At 43.2% G+C, this 18,470-nt stretch overlaps 1 protein-coding gene and 1 long non-coding RNA gene across 2 annotated transcripts in view; one reads left to right on the forward strand and one right to left on the reverse strand.

Annotated features, from left to right (window-relative positions):
- Positions 1 to 13,137, reverse strand: part of STOM (stomatin) — a 32,524-nt gene extending 19,387 nt beyond the window's left edge. The window contains exon 1 of the mRNA XM_027550693.1: positions 12,973 to 13,137. Coding sequence (XP_027406494.1) covers positions 12,973 to 13,033 — 61 coding nt within the window. The 5' untranslated portion in view covers positions 13,034 to 13,137. The remainder of the gene's footprint in view (positions 1 to 12,972) is intronic.
- Positions 13,138 to 13,309: 172 nt separating this feature from the next.
- Positions 13,310 to 18,470, forward strand: part of LOC113897746 — a 79,198-nt gene continuing 74,037 nt past the window's right edge. Inside the window, exons 1-3 of the long non-coding RNA XR_003512421.1 lie at positions 13,310 to 13,786; positions 16,644 to 16,738; positions 18,396 to 18,428. This is a non-coding gene — a long non-coding RNA (uncharacterized LOC113897746). The remainder of the gene's footprint in view (positions 13,787 to 16,643; positions 16,739 to 18,395; positions 18,429 to 18,470) is intronic.

Below are 18,470 nucleotides of genomic sequence, written 5' to 3' on the forward strand. Positions count from 1 at the left end.
TGCTGCACTCAATATGCCAGCAAATTTGGAAAACTCAGCAGTGAACACAGGACTGGAAAAGGTCAGTTTTCATTCCAATCCCAAAGAAAGGCAATGCCAAAGAATGCTCAAACTACCGCACAATTGCACTCATCTCACACACTAGTAAAGTAATGCTCAAAATTCTCCAAGCCAGGCTTCAGCAATATGTGAACAATGAACTTCCAGATGTTCAAGCTGGTTTTAGAAAAGGCAGAGGAACCAGAGATCAAATTGCCAACAACCGCTGGATCATGGAAAAAGCAAGAGAGTTCCAGAAAAACATCTACTTCTGCTTATTGAGTATGCCAAAGCCTTTGACTGTGTGGATCACAATAAACTGTGGAAACTTCTTCAAGAGATGGGAATACCAGCCCACCTGACCTGCCTCTTGAGAAACCTACATGCAGGTTAGGAAGCAACAGTTAGAACTGGACATGGAACAATAGACTGGTTCCAAATAGGAAAAGGAGTACATCAAGGCTGTATACTGTTACCCTACTTATTTAACTTATATGCAGAGTACATCATGAGAAACGCTGGGCTGGAAGCACAAGCTGGAACCAAGATTGCCGGGAGAAATATCAATAACCTCAGATATGCAGATAAATCACCCTTATGGCAGAAACTGAAGAGGAGCTAAAAAGCCTCTTGATGAAAGTGAAAAAGGAGAGTGAAAAACTTGGCTTAAAGCTCAACATTCAGAAAATGAAGATCATGGCATCTGGTCCCATCACTTCATGGGAAATAGATGGGAAACAGTGGAAACAGTGTCAGACTTTATTTTTTGGGGCTCCAAAATCACTGCAGATGGTGACTGCAGCCATGAAATTAAAAGACACTTACTCCTAGGAAGGAAAGTTATGACCAACCTAGATAGCATATTGAAAAGCAGAGACATTACTTTGCCAACAAAGGTCCGGCTAGTCAAGGCTATGGTTTTTACCAGTGGTCATGTACGGATGTGATAGTTGGACTGTGAAGAAAGCTGAGCACCGAAGAATTGATGCTTTTGAACTGTGGTGTTGGAGAAGACTCTTGAGAGTCCCTTGGACTGCAAGGAGATCCAACCAGTCCATCCTAAAGGAGATCAGCCCTGGGATTTCTTTGGAAGGACTGATGCTAAAGCTGAAACTCCAGTACTTTGGCCACCTCATGCGAAGAGTTGACTCATTGGAAAAGACTGATGCTGGGAGGGATTGGGGGCAGGAGGAGAAGGGGACAACAGAGGATGAGATGGCTGGATGGCATCACCGACTCAACGGACATGAGTTTGAGTGAACTTCAGGAGTTGGTGATGGACAGGGAGGCCTGGCGTGCTGCAATTCATGGGGTCGAAAAGAGTCGGACACAACTGAGTGACTGAACTGAACTGAACTGAACTGAACTACCATACCAATGAAGTCACTGAAAAAACATTTTTCCCGAGGTCACACACAATGGAGGACTTGGGCTTCAAAGATAGATCATCTCACTCCAAAGCCCATGTTATAAATCAACTCACTCTTTGACCCTTTGCCTCTGTATAATAATAATTAAAAAATCCTTATTAAAGAAGCTGTTGTGTTTGGAGCACTCCTCAAGACAAACTCCAAACTGGAAAAGCATGGTAGGAGTTCTGAGAATGAAATCTCATATTCTTACAGAGGAAGTCCTCTTAATTCCAGTTGTGGCTATTTATAGCAAAAGACAGTCTCAAGGCTCATTGCCAGGCTCAGGCCTAGGTTTCCAAAGTGAAAGGAATTCCAAACAAGGAATAGATGGGGCACAAAAACTTATCTGACAGCGTCTGGTACTTTCTCAAACACTGCTCCAAGATTCCCTTACTCCAGGCAAAGCTCCGTGTTCTCAACATCCTAGACGATAAACACCCTGAAGGCAGGGCTGTTTCTTTTTTATGTTTATATTTTCAATGTCTAGCACAGTTATCTCCCAGAGAGAGGATATAAAACACTTCTTAGCTTACCTGCTGGATGTATAATTTCTTTACGCATTTGAATCCCTTGTAAGATGAATTTCCAGTTTCAACTCTGTGACTTCTTACTTGTGTGGTCTTTACCTCTCTGAACCTTTGTGTCTTGAATAATCAGACTGGCCTCCCAGGATTGAGGCAATATTGCTCAATAAACACAGATGACAGTTTTCTTTCACTCTCCTATTTTATTCAAGTGTTCTATTTCCACCACAAATAATGGGAAAAAAATCGGAGAAGGCGATGGCACCCCACTGCAGTACTCTAGCCTGGAAAATCCCACGGACGGAGAAGCCTAGTAGGCTGCAGTCCATGGGGTCGCGAAGAGTCAGACACGACTGAGCGACTTCACTTTCACACATTGGAAAAGGAAATGGCAACCCGCTCCAGTGTTCTTGCCTGGAGAATCCCAGGGACGGTGGAGCCTGGTGGGCTGCCATCTATGGGGTCACACAGAGTCGGACACGACTGAAGCAACTTAGCAGCACGTAGCAGCAGGCACCTTTTCCCTTCTTGACAAAAACCTTTGAAACTACTTAATTTTCCCCTCACTTTGTGCCTGACTGGCTAGGCCTGGAGAGTCAAAGACCTTCAGGAAGCTCATTTATGAATGAATTATTAATATCAGATGAGTACAGGGGATTTGACTGCCAATCAAGAGGAAGAAGAAATTAAGTGGATTTTCAGAAAACTGGGCTTGGTCTTTCACTTTTCAAAGGCTCAGTTAGAAATAATTTGAGCACACACTCTGGGGAATCAGCACTGTTTCACCCTGAAACTCTTCCCCACCTGGTTATAGCTTTAAAAGATGTATAAAATCACATTCCTTGGAAAGGTGAGGTTTAAACTCCAGGCTGTAATTAAACCCTTAATCATCTACAGTTACTACAAGTCAAGGGGAAAAGAAATCCTCAGTAACTCCCCCCAAATTGTAGGACATTCATTTCCTCCAAGATTCCCATTCATTACCTTGAGGACTGGATCCTCCCTCCTACCTTTATGAGGTTAAAAGACAAATAACGAGTAATAGGTATTTCTGAGATATTCTGGTTGAGATACCTGTTGATATTGCTGGGTAGGGACAATTGTAAAGGTCAGGGACCCCATGATAAGTGGTTGTAAACACTATTTTGCCTGGTTCAGAGTATTGTTTTTTTTTTTTCACTCTCAAACTCTTTCCTGAAAACTGTGTTAGAATAAATTTTTGACCAAGCAAGGTTTTGAAAATAGATATAAGCCCATACATTAACATTTTTTAATTGAGCATTCCAATTAGGCTTTCTTCCAAGAAACTTGCACACATTTAAAAAAATCTTACTTTCTTTTTTTATTTTAAAAGCAAGATATTATCACTATATCAAACTTACAGTTCAGAACAGAGGAAGGAAAAAGTGATCTATTCTTTCATTATCTCTAGATGGTGATTATTTTCTGCCTTGCTATATATATATCCAACCAGTCCATTCTGAAGGAGATCAGCCCTGGGATTTCTTTGCAGGGAATGATGCTGAAGCTGAAACTCCAGTACTTTGGCCACCTCATGTGAAGAGCTGACTCACTGGAAAAGATTGATGCTGGGAGGGATTGGGGGCAGGAGGAGAAGGGGACGACAGAGGATGAGATGGCTGGATGGCATCACTGACTCGATGGACGTGAGTCTGAGTGAACTCCAGGAGTTGGTGATGGACAGGGAGGCCTTGTGTGCTGCGATTCATGGGGTCGTGAAGAGTCGGACATGACTGAGCGACTGAACTGATATATATGTCCTGTAAATTTCTGTCCTGCTTTTTTCTCTTTTCCCCAAAATGATATAGTGGTATATGTAATAATTTAAAATGTTTTCCTCCTGTATACTGTGGACATCTTTTCATATCAGGAAATATCCTTTATTATTATTAATATCTTTTCCTTTATTATTATTTATCCTTTATTATCCTTTATTAATATCCTTTATTAAAGAAATATCCTTTATTATTAAAAAGATGCAATTAAATATCCTTTATTATTATAATATTCCATTGTTTCATATGATGAACATTTAGGCTGTGTCCAGTTTTCTCAATTAGAAACTCAGTTGTTTTGAATATACTTGTAGTAAAACTTCTATACATCTTCATAGTGTAAACTAATTTTGCTGAAAAGATGAAATTACACAATTCTTAAATTTCTCTCATTCTGGAGGTATCTTTTATGAATACTAACAATAACATTTATTGAATGCCTATTACATGTCAGCCACAAGCTAACTTCTTATATACATTATTTCTCGTATTTATAAAAATCTATAAAGTAGGCATAAAATATTCCTCTCAGAGTACCAAAGTACTAAAGAAAAAGACTTTCTGGGAAGAGACAAATGAAAAAAACAAAACAAAACCATGAAACAAATGAGAGAGAAAAAAAGAACAAAACCAACTTGTAGAGCAATTGTTGTTGGGTTGGCTTCCAGACAAGGAGCAAAACAGTCTTTTCAAGATCATAACATGCATAATATCAGAGCACTGCATGCTGATCATGATCCCATATCGGCCAATTTCCTTAAGGATGATTAAATTTGTCACCACTAGAAATTATGTGAAATGATCAATTCTGTTTACTATTGTGACTCTGTTCTAAAGTTCAAAAGATACTGGATTTCCTCTTCAAGTAAATACCTTCTGGCGTATACGAAAATCTGACTAAGTCATACACATTACTCACACAGAAAGAAGAGGTGTGGCAGTGAATACTGAAATACCAACATTGAAAGCTGGAGAAGCAAATGGCAACCCACTCCCGTATTCTTGCCTGGAGAATCCCACGGACAGAGGAGCCTAGCAGGCTACAGTCCATGGGGTCGCAAGAGTCGGATATGACTTAGCGACTAAGAGAGAGAGAGAAGACTGAAAGCATGACTTTTTCCTTTCTCCTTCCCAGAATGCGGTGAAATACTTCGTATCAGAAATTGCCAAGAACAGTGTTGCTTGGATCATGAAAGATAGCCTGGCTAATTTAGTCTCAAAAACATGTTATCTGGTTCTAACAGCAAGTTTTAAGGGGTAACAGTAGGTCAAAATGAAAGGTCTTGGCATTTTTTGAGTTTTTCTTAAAAGCATATTTATTCAGCATACAGGTGTTCTTTTTCGGCCTCACTGGAGATTCAAAGTCAAGGTGTGGCAACTTTTCCTGTAAACAGCCAGAGAATAAACACAAGGCTTTATTGGCCATAAAGTCTGTTACAACCAGTGAATACTACGCGAAAGAAGCCACAAACTACACATACATGAGGAGACAAGGCTGAGTTCCAGGAAAGTGTAATTTATGAACACTAAAATCTGAGTTCCATATAATTTTCAGATCTTCCTCTTTTTAAAAAAATGTATAAAAACTATTCTCAGCTTGTGGGGCTGACAAAAGCAGGCGGTCAGCCAGATTGGGTCCATGGGTATACGACCCAGTCCTGTTCTACACCATATTCATCTATTTGAGGAAGAGGAAAGCATAAGTTAAATAAGACATTGGCTCTTTCTTCCAACTTTTCAAATAAGGGTATATTTCCCACAGAACCAGTTTCTCTTCCCTTATACTGTTTTGAAACAGCGTCTTTGGAAGACCTGCTAAGTGAGAACGCAAGGCGGGAACGAGCAAAGGGCAGATAAAACACGTGAATGTGAGTGTGTCTTCAATTAACCAAAAGTTAAATAACTGTGTTTTTCAATCGACTGGGATTTTAGGAGACACAGAAGGGAAGGAAACATAGAAGAAAAGGCAAATACGAGAAATGGAGGAAGGAAGAGAAACAACAAAAGTGCAGGCAGCATCCTACAGAGAGAAAGACGAAAACAGGTAGAGCGGGGAGGAGGCAGATGAGCACAGCAGGGTGTCCACAAACGTCTGTTGAGAAAATGATGGCATTTACTCGACTGATGATCGCAACTTGCAATTCACGGGGCAGAAGCTCTGAAAGCAAACAAGAGCACTCTATAATCCATCTTTCAAATGATTATTTTAATTAGGCATGGTTGATGGTTCTTTGAATGCCCGTATCCTAGAACCTCTAGGGAAGAAATTATTCTCTGGGCTGGACTGGCTACAGGCCAGATGGTATCAAGTTAAAATCAGGACCAAAGACTAACTCTCCCTGCCTGTCATAAACCCACACATACTAGACGGAAAGAACCAGTACTGACGGCGCGCTACGCGACCGGAACCATAAAACCTGGAGTTTGTTTACCGTGAGAAGTAAGGAAACAGTCTAGTCCTTTAAGGAATATTTTCAATTAAAAAAAAAAAGAAATAAAGGGAATGCTGTGCTTAGCTCAAAAAGAATACAGAAATTAAATAAGTGTAAGTATTTTATTTCCCAAGCATCTTGAGGATTTTCTGCAGCTTTCCTTCATTTGAGTATTTCTAGCCATAAAAGAGGAGAAAAAATAGGTGAGAGTATCATCAGTAATTTCAAATTTGAACACCTGAGTCTTTAAAAGGACTCCCTCTGCGAATCTATAGCACTTTACCATCTCTAAATACCATTTTTCACGTTTGTAACTATCTTACTCGATGTCTGTCTTTTCCTGACTTTTGGCCTTGTTAAAATAGTACAGCACCGTGGCTTCAGAGTTGGCTCTGCTGCTTATCAGCTGTGTGTTCTCTGCAAGTGTCTTAACTCTGTGCTTTCGTCCAACCATCTAAAGAGAGGGCTAAAAAGAGCCCCTCCTCAGAGGGTCAGTGTGAAGAGCACGTGAGCTGTCACGCAGGGCACCTGCATACAGCAAGTGCTCAAGCATTTGTTAAGTAAACAGCTGTTGGATGAGCTGCGTGAGTCTACTGTTTTTGTTTTTTTGTTGTTTTTGGGGCTGCGCCATGCAGCTTGTGGGATCTTAGTTCCCTGACCAGGAACTGAGCCTGGGCCCTTGAACACTAAGAGCTAGGAGTCCTAATGACTGGACCTCCAGGGCATTTCCAGATTCTGCTGTTCCGTGGGGAAGAGACGAAAAGGCTATTACAGAAGATAAATGGAAGTTACATGTGCATATATAGATCCCAGAATACAGTTCATCAATTTTTGGTGGTGAGCAGGTAATAGGAGAGGTAGATAGAAGTAGAAATACAATGTTGTTTTACTCGTGAAACTTATAAACCCGTGTTATTTAAACAACAACCACACACACACACAATTCAGAATCATCCTCTGTCCCAAAGCAGTGGTCATACTGCTTTCCCCAAATGCTTTCTTTCCTTTTCTCTTTTTAAAATCAGCCCTTTACACCCATGAGGTTAGAGAATTCAGGGACGGTACGGACTGAATATGACCCATGTCTGGAAAGATTGATGTTCTTAATTAAATTTAGACTGAGCCTGAAATACATTAAATAGAACAAAACCCTTATACTTCTTCAGTTCTTTTCCCCCTAGCTCTTTCACTTGGACATCTGAAGTGTTAGTTACTCAGTTGTGTTTGACTCTGTGACTCCATGGACTGCAGCCTGCCAGGTCTCTGTCCATGGGATTCTCCAGGCAAGAATACTGGAGTGGATAGCCATTCCCTTTTCCAGGGGATCTTCCCGGCCCAGGGATCGATCCTGAGTCTCCTGCATTGCAGGCAGATTCTTTACTGTCTGAGCCACCAGGGAAGAAGCCCTAGACATCTTAAGTGAATGTGAAAAGTGAAAGTCGCTCAGATTCTTTGCGATCCCATGGACTACACAGCCCATGGAATTCTCTAGGCCAGAATACTGGAGTGGGTAGCCTTTACCTTCCCCAGGGATCTTCTCAACCCAGGGATCAAACCCAGGTCTCCCGCATTGCAGGCAGATTCTTTACCAGCTGAGCCACAAGGGAAGCCCTTTAAAGTATCTATAATTGAGTTTTTCTCATAAAAGTCTTTGGAGGGCAACATCATTTTAAATAAAAAACGGAAAGCAGAAACATAAGGGAACTAGCTCTTAAGGTTCCCAATTCTTCAACTGAAGTTGAGTAGCTAAGCAGTGGCTAAAAGCTTGGGGTTTTGCTGTTAAGAGTTCCATTCTACTGCTAAACTTTCTTATTAGTAAAGTGAGGGAAAGTGAAGTCGCTCAGTCATGTCTGACTCTTTGCGACCCCATGGACTGCAGCCTACCAGGCTCCTCCGTCCATGGGATTTTCCAGGTAAGAATACTGGAGTGGGTTGCCATTGCCTTCTCCAGGGGATCTTCCCGACCCAGGGGTTGAACCCCCACTGTAGGCAGATACTTTACCATCTGAGCCACCAGGGAAGTGAAACGAGGGAAGAGAATAGTTATTATCTCATATGAGAATATATGCAGAGTGCCTGACACTTAGGAAAGTGAAAAGTTTTAAAAGAGTCTGGTGGCTCAGACACTAAAGTGTCTGCCTGCAATGCGGGAGACCTGTGTGCAATCCCTGAGTCAGGAAGATCCTCTGGAGAAGGAAATGGCAACCCACTCCAGTACTCTTGCCTGGAAAATTCCATGGATGGAGGAGCCTGGTGGGCTACAGTCCATGGGGTTGCAAAGAGTCAGACACGACTGAGCAACTTCACTTTCACTAAATGAGGGAAGAGAATAGTTATTATCTCATATTCGAAAATATGTAGAGTGCCTGACACTTAGGAAGTGTTCAGTAAATAGTAGCCATTATTATGATCAGAACTGTAAGGTAATTATTGACAGTACATAGGAATAAACTTTATATTAACTGAATTACCTTCTGGGACCTGCACACCATACAGAAACATCAAGACTAACAACCTGCTTGGGGATTCTGTCCCTGGAGGAGAAACAGACCACATTTGGGGACATAAGTCAGAGTCCTAAACTTTCTTGGACTTTCACACTTTTTGTCCATAAATTTTAATTTGCTGTATAATTACTAAGCTCTTGTTAACTTTTTAATTCTGTTGTCCCCAATAAATAATATCTTAGTAATTTACATTTTAAAGTTTCAAAAGTACCTTCACAAAAATGTTCTCATTTGATACCCCAAACTTTGGAAGCTAGATAGTACAGAAAGACGACGCTCAACATCTAGATGAGGAACCGACTCTGGAGACTGAGGGACTTCCCCAGGTGACCCAGGTGGTGAGTGATGCTACTGAGGTCTCAGTTCAGATCTTTGAATTTTAGATTCCACCCTCATTTTGCTATCTATACAGTCTTACCACCCATGCATGTTTACAACTAGGCAAGGCTGGTATCTGATTTTCATTGTCTGATATTTTAGGACAGGCCTGTTATTGCCAGTAACTTCAAGGCTAATCTACTGAAATGTCAGGGCAAATGTTTGGGGTTCAGGTGTCTTTACAAGCCTCAGAGTGTAGACCAAGATCCACAAAGAACGGAAGAATGCTGTGTGTCAACGAGACCTGACACACACTCCCTTCTTTCCACTGTGCCTCTAACTGCTCTTCCACACTTTCATAAACAAAGGAGATTCCTTATTAAGTACAATGTATTACTTTGACAATTATAATCCCTTTATCGATAACACAAACCCAGAGAGTCTATCTGTAATGAGGACATGTATGAGGAACAAGTCCACACCCTAAAATCAATCATTTGAGTTGTAACAAACTTAATAAGACAAACTGTAAACAGAAAATGTCTCCATTAATGTAAACTTTATCTCACTCCTTCCTTTTTCTTTCAACAAATATTTTTGCAAACCTACTAGGCACTTGATTCTGAACTTACTACAGTGATCAAGGGCACAATCCTCTGCTTTCAGAAGCTCTCCTGGTCTAACAAAGGTGATTATAATTTATATTTACAGACTGTGTAATAAACATTATGATAGAGGCTGGCACAGACTGTCAGGCAGAAACAGAGAAGAGGGGCTCACTTTTTCTGGTTACAATAGTTTTCAGCAAAGTGTTTTCTGACATTTTCTTACAAAACAGACTTTGAATCCAATCTTTATCATATTTATCAACATTAAAAATTTTTTTCTTCAAAGTTGACCAGGTGATCAATGACTTCGTCTTTTACAGTGTGCAAGTTACACCATGAGGTGGGTCCAATAACCTATTTAATTATGAAAAATGACATAAATGCCAACTTCTGCAGACTTGTCATCGCTTGAGTTAATCTATGACCACTGATGGATTTAACTCAGATTAATTATTAAATAAGTTACAAAGTACTCCCCATCTGATCGACTGTAACAACTGAAATAAACAAAGCAGTCCCCTGATTCTGCTTATTTTCAGGCATTCTCCCAAAGGGATTTATTCTGTTGACATGACTCTTAATTATAATCATGCATTTCTTTGTAACCCACCTGCATTATTTCATTACAAAGTGAACGTACTGGTTTTAAAGAAAAACTAGTCTTGCCTAAGGGTTTGGTCATATTTATGTTCCTAAGACTAATTATCAGCAAAATCATAATGGGACAGTTTAGTCTTTTATATTCCACTGCTTCTCTCTGGAGCAGCCCTCTGGAGTTGTCTTATCCAGGGGTTCTTGACTGAAGCTAGATTCCTTTGCGGTCTCTCAGCGTCTACTGATGCTTGACAAGTTCCTCCTTCTGAGTATGCATTTCAGAGACAGCCCTAGGGCTTCCCTGATGGCTCAGACAGTAAAGAATCTGCCTGCAATGCAGGAAACCTGGGTTAAATCCCTGGTTCTGGACGCTCAATCCCCAGGTTGGGAAGATCTCCTGGAGTAAGAGAATGACTACTCCAGTATTCTTGCCTGGAGAATTCCATGGACAGAGAAGCCTAGTAGGCTACAGCCCATAGGGTTGCAAAGAGTACCACATGAATGGTGACGAACACCTTCACTTTCTGCAAACAGCTCTAGGATGGGGAAAATGATTTGCAAAGTCAGTTCAAGGCTGAACCTAGTTCACAGGTGTGGGTGATTTTCCCACTCTGAGCTTCAGTTTCCTGGCTGTAAAGGGATAGAGAATGACATTCTCCTTGTGGAGCTGTTAGAGGACTGCACTGGATAATGCTTTTAAAGTATCTGGGCTGTTTGGCATATGGCAAGCACTCGGTGAATTCTATTTAATAAATTCTCGTATTGGCTTTCCTATCAGTGTCACATCTCTAAGTCTTACATTTTTTTAAAAAAGTGACAGAGCCCAGGCAAAATTTTGTTTATATGTATGATTTTCAGAGGAAAAGGTGCACAGTTTTCATTAGATTCTTAAAGACTGCTGTCTAAAAAGTAGTGAAGTGCAGAATCAAGAAAAAGAACTTAAAGAGTGAATGCTGTTCTGTGAGCACGAAAAACAAATCACATTAAGCCAAAAGATCATGTTTATTCCCAAAGAACTTCCACAGATTTCCTACCAGAGTGTCACCAAACTTCTAACATTGTCCTCATGGTCCTCTATTTTCCCACTGGGATTTCAGGGTGAAGAGGAAAGGATCCTGCCCACCTTCCCTTCCAGAAAAAGACAACTGACTATCAAAGAGGCAGACTGCACAATTTTTGGCAAGTTTTAGGATCAGCCAACAATCCGGACTTAAAATCTGACTCCATTTCTTATAAACTGTGTGACAAAGTAATTCAGCCTCTTGAGTATCAGATTCTTAAAGAATATCCTCTCTACCACACTCCTGATTTGGGAAAATAACTCTCCAAGGTACAAAAAAGCGACAATTTAAGATTTCTATAATTCTTCTGATGTTCCTGGAATGGAACTAAAGACAAAGAGGGCTGGAAAAGGAAATGGGGACATGTTAGATCAGTCTGTTAGATGACAAGGCTGTCATCACCAACAATCAGAATTGACGAGTCCAGTGCAGCGGTCCCCAACATTTTTCGCACCAAGGACCAGTTTCCCGGAAGACAGTTTTTCCACCGTGGAGGCGGGGGTAGGGTGGACGGGATGACTCCAGTGCATTACCTTTACTGTACGCTTTATTTCTCTTATCCTTACATCAGCTCCACCTCAGATCATCAGGCATTAAATCCCAGAGTCTGGGGACCCTTGCAGTACAGTGTTCTTTGTGGGGTGCCGGAAAAGCCCACCCAGCCCCCTAAATTTTTCACTGTGTCATTCTGTCTGAAATTCTGTCCTTAGAAAGAATTCCTTTGGATCACTAAGAACCCCTGGGAGGGAACCAGTACTCCCGAGAGGTTTACGGCATCTCTTTATGAACCACCCCCATCTCCCCCAAGGAGATAGCCCCCTCAAGAGTGCTAGTCCCTTCACAGGGGAACAAATTGAGTCACACAATTTCTGTCTTCAAGACTGGGAAGGCCCTGGTAGGGTGGGGAACTCACAATTCCTAGTGAGGGCCAAAAGCCAGGATGCCGATGTTCCTAGAACAAAGGAAGTTAAGTGGAGGGGCCAGAGTGAGGCGGAACGTGAAGCTGGAAAGAGATACGGGAAGGATGCCAACACGAGCCTTCTTCCGCAACTGTGTAGGGAACCTATGGCGAAAACGCACGGGTCTGTTGCGGGGTTTAGTAAGACAAACTGGCCAGGGTGGGAACCAGAAAGAGTTCTTTGTAGCTCGGGAGGACCCGGGCTTACTCTGAGGGTGGGCGAGAGCGGGGTGGCGGAGCTGTCTTCGGATGGGGCTGGAGGGGAGTGGGGCGAAGACGCCGACTTCCCCCGCGCCCCGGGCGTGGCGGGCAGGTTTGAGCCCCGACTCCAGCAGCCGCTGCCGCCAGTCACTCGTGCACGCCACGAGATAACGAGGGGAAAGAGCTGGCACAGGGCCTGGCATCTGGCAGCCGCTGGATAACGCGAGTCCCTGCTCTGGCTGTGGGCACCGGAGACACGCCCTCGATGCCGCGTTCCGGCTGTGCGGGGCACTGGGCGTGCATTCTGCACCTTAACATCCCTAAAACTTTCCCCCCAGCCTGGGAAGTAGGGCTCGTCATTCTCCGCGTACAACGGGCAGAAACGTCGGTAGTGAGCAACGGTCACTCAGCTATGGAACCTCGGAGACATTCCTGGGGCCTTTGGGCTGGGGCTCTTCCCGAAAGGAGGTGAAGGGGACGGCGGGCGACCCCACCGGGCCTCGCCAGGGGCACGGGGCTCACCCTTGAAGGAGTCAGGAAGCCGCCGAGCTTGGGTGTCCACTGCTGGCCGCTTGTCAGACATGCTGCCTGAACCAGAGTCGCTACTCTCGCGTAGAAGTCGCCAGAGCCCGAGGTGGAACTGCGAAGAACGCCCGGAGACGACCCGGGAGCCCCTAGACACAGGCAGCAGTCCCGCCCCCTCTCCGCGGTCCAACCAATCGCCGCCCAGGGCCGGGGAGGACACGCCCCCCCCAGCCACCGCCCTCCCCTCCCGCGCGGCCTCTTCTCCCGCCCTCCCAGCTGGCCAAGGGCTGAGGGGCGTGGCCTGAGGGGCGAGGCGCCCCTGAGGCCGGGGTCCGGGCCGGGGCAGCACCGGAAGGAGGGGCGTCGCCGGAATTGAAGGGCGGAGGCCACCGGGGTGGGAGCGCCGGCTGAGGAGATACGGGAAGGGGCTGAGAAGATACCGGAAGGGGCTGAGAGGATGGCCTGAGGGCAGGCTATGGAGAAAGACTCTGAAACGGCTCCCTTCTGGGCAAACGAGTTGGAAGAAGATGGTGCCTTCCTTGGGCGGGTAGGGTCCAGGTGAAGGGAGGAAGCAGAGGGGCACGCGTGTGCCCAGAGTGAGGGCACCAAAGCCAGCCCTAGACAGGGAGCCCCCGTGGTGTGAGGGGAAGAAAGCGGTGCGACCAGCCTCGAGCCCAAAGGAGTGAATTCGAATGAGGTGCCCTTTATTGAAATAAAGTCCTCTCCCTGCCGTAGTCGGGCAGGGTACTCCTTGCTGGGGACCGAGCACGCCAGGGGAGACACGGGGCCCGCCCTCCGGGAGTTGTTACAGGTAACCGGCAAGTAAACAAAGCAGATCGTTACGCGTGGCCACGGGCGCGCGCAGTGAAGGGTTCGGGGAACTCAGAAAGCCCCGAGAGTAGCCACTCTAGATACCGGGCCAAGGGAAAGCCTCTGTAAGGAGGCGGCATTGAGGTGTGACCTGAGAGATGAGAAGGAGCCAGCCTTGGGAAGGAGGACAGGCGGGGTGGGAGGTCGGTGAGGGAATCCCAGGCAGAGAGAAAAGCACTAGCGAGAGTATTCCCCACCTCCAGCTTTCTGCTGGGTGGTGGCTGAAACCTCACGGTGGAAAACCAGGCTGTTTATTCTGGATGCTTTGTCCGGATGCAAGCCATTCAAAGTATGGCGAGGTGCACGAGCAGATGCCCTTTAAAAACATTTCATCTGGAAATAAATACAGATTCTCCGCAAGTTGCAAAGACAGTAGCGAGAGCTTATGTGTCCACTCTGTCTAGTTTCCTCTCATAGTTAAATCTTAGGTGTAGTATCAAAGCTAGGAAATCGACAGTGGCACGCCAAGTATGCATCCTTCTGTGTCATTTTACCTCAGGCCTAGTTTTGTATAACGACCGTTACAGTCAAGCTGCAGGGCTGTTCCATCGGCTTGGCCTTAGAATATCCAACAGTGTGGTGTCTGGGTGGTTGATATGGTAGGCGTTCTAGTTTTAGCTCTGGAGCCCTGTGGTTGTCAGCGTAGACAGTGGAGCACACACAATTGTAAGGGTGTTGAGTGGCAGATCATGGTTGCTTTGGGGTGCAGGCAGTAGAGTATGGCACAAGCCTAAGGCAGAACTCTCAAGTTTATCTCCAGTCAGGTCGGGAAAGAACTGTTTATATTCGTGGGAGTGGAGTACTGCTTGTGAAGTGGCTTGGTTTTTAAGTCTTCTGGAGAAGAAGAAGAAGGAGGGGAGTATGGCAGTTTAAGGCTCCTTTCCCTCTGAATCATCCTTGGGAAAGTCCACAGCTTCATATTTTCCATTCTGCAACAAATGAGCCCCAGAGGCATGAACTTCCTGTTTATGCCGTGGTTCCCAGGAATAAGGAGTGAATGCACAAGCAGCTAATTAAAACCTTTAATAAGGGAGGGCTTGATTACAAATTGTATATGGTGGGGAAGTAGCTTTCATTTTTGCTGGAAAGGGAAATATTTCAGAATGGATTTCATGTTTGTACTACTACTCCTGCTGCCTTGATTCAAATCTCAAGGCAATCCCAGCAGCATCACTTCTGGAGAATTAGAAAAGCGGCTTCTCCCTTTGGGACGAAGACTTTGATAAACATGTGTTGGCCCTGGCTTCAGATTGCATCAGTATGAGAGCTAATTCCAGGCCCCAAACTGAGAACAAGTTTTGACTTGATTTTTAAATTACTTTCAAAGTAGATGGGAATTTCCAGATTTAAGAGTTTAAAATGCTCAATTTTATTTGCCCATGAAGCTATTGTATTCTGGCTTTCTCATGCATATTCTATATAAATTTATTGATTAAACATAAATAGGACTTTCTGGTGGTCCGGTGGTCACCTGCCAATGCAGGGGATGAGGGTTTGATCCCTAATCTGGAAAGATTCCACAGGGCGTGGAGCAACTGAACCCATGGGCCCCAACTACTGAAGTCTCGGTCTAGAGCCCGAACACCTCAATGAAGAGTAGCTCACGCTTGCTGCAGCTAGAGAAAGCCTGCGTGCAGCAGCCAAAAATTAATGAATAAAATTTAGAACATACTTTAAAAATAAATACTGTTGTATCATCCTCTCTCTTTGAAGGAATTTCAGTAATGATTTGGGCTCCCTGGTGGTTCAGACAGTAAAGAATCCACCTGCAATTCGGGAGACCTGGATTCCATCCCTGGGTTGGGAAGATCCCCTGGAGAAGGGCTTTGCAACCCATTCCAGTATTCTTGCCTGGAGAATCCACATGGACAGAGGAGCCTGGCAGGCTACCGTCCATGGGGTCACAGAGTTGGACACGACTAAGTGATTTTCACTTCAGTAATGATTAGAAGAATGTTTTTTTTAGAACTTTATGCTCTAAAAACTGAGACTTATATAAAATTACAAATTGAAAAGAGAAAGAATTATTTATAGTATTATTGCCTCTAACAGAACTATTATCATTTTGGTGAATTTTTCCTCCAGCTGTTATTTAAAGGATATGCTGTGCTATGCTTAGTTGCTCAGTCTTTTCTGACTCTGCAAACTCATGGACTGTTGCCCACCAGGCACCTCTGTCCATGGTGATTCTCCAGGCAAGAATACTGGAGTGGATTGCCGTGCCCTCCTCCAGGGGATTTTCCCAACCTAGGGATCAAACCCAGCTCTCCCAAATTGCAGGGGGATTCTTTACCATCTGAGCCACCAGGGAAGCCCTATTTAAAGGATATTTGCATATAATTTAAAATCAAAGTATTCATTCCATATTTCTTTTATTTTGCTGTTATTTTCCTAGCATCTTTAGGGTACCAAATTAAGTATCGATTGATGATAATAGTGATGACATTAAGATGTGGATATGGGTTTAAGACAGACATGCACCGTGACTTTGTAACTGAATATGTAAGAAGGCAATTTAATTAGTGTTTTTTCTGTGTCCACCTAAAAAGCACTTGAAGAACAGCAGAGAAAAGTCGTATTTACTTTTCCTTTAAATTATGATTCCAGACTGTACACAATGCCTGTGGTGAAATCAGCTAACCAAATGCTTATGTGAGAACAGCATTACCAGCAAGCTGTATCTATGGAATTTTCCCCAGGAGGGGTCTAACAAGGTTGATCTGTTTCTCTTTGTGGACTAATTCACATTTATTATATTACAGTAGTATTTTTGTCTTCTTGACTCTTCTGTTCTTCAGGAAATTACTCCAGGAACTAAATCATAACAGGAGTTTCACCAGAGGACTTATTGTATATGGGCTATGGCAGCAGACCAATTACACCACAGTACTTGGTAAGAGCACTGGGTGTTCATTTTTCTCGGATCTTATGAAAATAGAAAACATCATTGGTATTTAGTAGAGTCATCTACGGCAAGAATTTTATTAATGTGCTTTATTCACAAAGCAGATATTTATCAAACATCTATTATGTGCCAGGCGTTGTTCTAGGTGCTTGGAATATAAGACTGAACAAAAAAGACAAAAATGCTTGCCTGCACGGCGCTCACTTTCTGGTATTCCTTTCCACATGTATTAGTTTGCTCTGTGTGTGTACTCAGTCGGATCCTACTCTTTGCAGCCCCCTTGACTACACCCTGCCAGGTTCCTCTCTCCCTGGAATTCTCCAGGCAAGAATACTGGAGTGGGTTGCCATTTCCTCCTGCAGGGGATCTTCCCGACCAAGGGACTGAACCCAAGTCTCTTGCGTCTCCTGCATTAGCAGGTAGATTCTTTACCACTAGTGCCATCGGGGAAGCCTGTATTAGTTTGCTGCGGTTTACATAGTAAAGTACAATGGACTGGATGGCTAAAACATCAGAATTTTATTTTTCTTCCATTTCTGCAAGTGAGAAGTCTAAGACCAAGGTTCGGCAAAGTTGGTTTCTTCTCAGGAGCCTGAGGGAAGCGTCTGTTCCAGGTCTCTATTCTTGATTTGTAGATCATTTTCTTTTTCTTGTGTTTTCATGTTGTCTTCTCTGCATACTTCTGTGTCCAAATCCCCTCTTCCTATAAGGACACCAGTCATATTGGATTAGAGCCTAGCCTAATGACCTCATTTTAACTTAATTACCTCTTTAAAGACCCTACCTGCAAATATAGTCACATTCTAAGGTGCTGGGGGTTAGGATTTCAACATACAACTTTTGGGGGAACCCAGTTCAGCTTCTAATAGCACATATGACTGTGGTATATCCAAATATTTCTCTTGTTTTCTCATATCCATATCTCTGAGGTATTCGAAATCATTTATGTTCAAGTGTACCACGTAACAAAATGTACCAGGTAACCTACTTGTGAGTGATTTTTTTCTAAACAGGATTTATTTTTATTAAATACTAAATGGAAAGTTCTTGGTTAGGAAGGATTACTCTGCTAGGAATGTTGCTCCATCTAGTGACTGCTATATTCAACTACTTTTGTCAAAGTTATAAAAATGAAAAACGGAGAATTATGTTGGAGAAGGGGTTCTCTTTTCAATAGGTTATTATTCACAAGGCACTATGGAGTCATGGTAAAAAAAATATTTCTTTCCACCATTGTATGTGGAAGGAAAGAGAGGTCTATATAATGACACTATTTTTAGTAACTCTAGTAATATTAGTATCATCATTTACTATCACTACCAATTACTATTTATTTTTTTATCCCCTGAGGAAACCAAGACTGGGTTTACTCCCTTGGCCGAGATCTCACAAATTATAAGTAGTGTTTCCCTCAAGTCTGTATGACTCCAGAGTTTAAGCTCCTAATCGTTCAGAATAAACAAGAGAAACAGAAAGACTCAAACATTTCATAATACAGCCTTGACAAATGACGCATCTAAGCATGCGTCCAAATGAGTACTCATGTTTGCCTTCAGTCTTGGTATGTACTTAATCTTTATCTTGAAATGATGCTTTATTGTTCAGTTTTGCACTGTCATTGATGTGTCAAATGTGTCTGTTTTAGGTAATGTTTATAAAGGACACAATCTACAGCCAGGTCAGTATCATATAGCCTATTGTATACCTTGAATTACATGGA

The sequence above is a fragment of the Bos indicus x Bos taurus genome, chromosome 8 (genome assembly GCF_003369695.1).
Source record: "Bos indicus x Bos taurus breed Angus x Brahman F1 hybrid chromosome 8, Bos_hybrid_MaternalHap_v2.0, whole genome shotgun sequence".
In the NCBI taxonomy this organism is placed as follows: domain Eukaryota; kingdom Metazoa; phylum Chordata; class Mammalia; order Artiodactyla; family Bovidae; genus Bos; species Bos indicus x Bos taurus.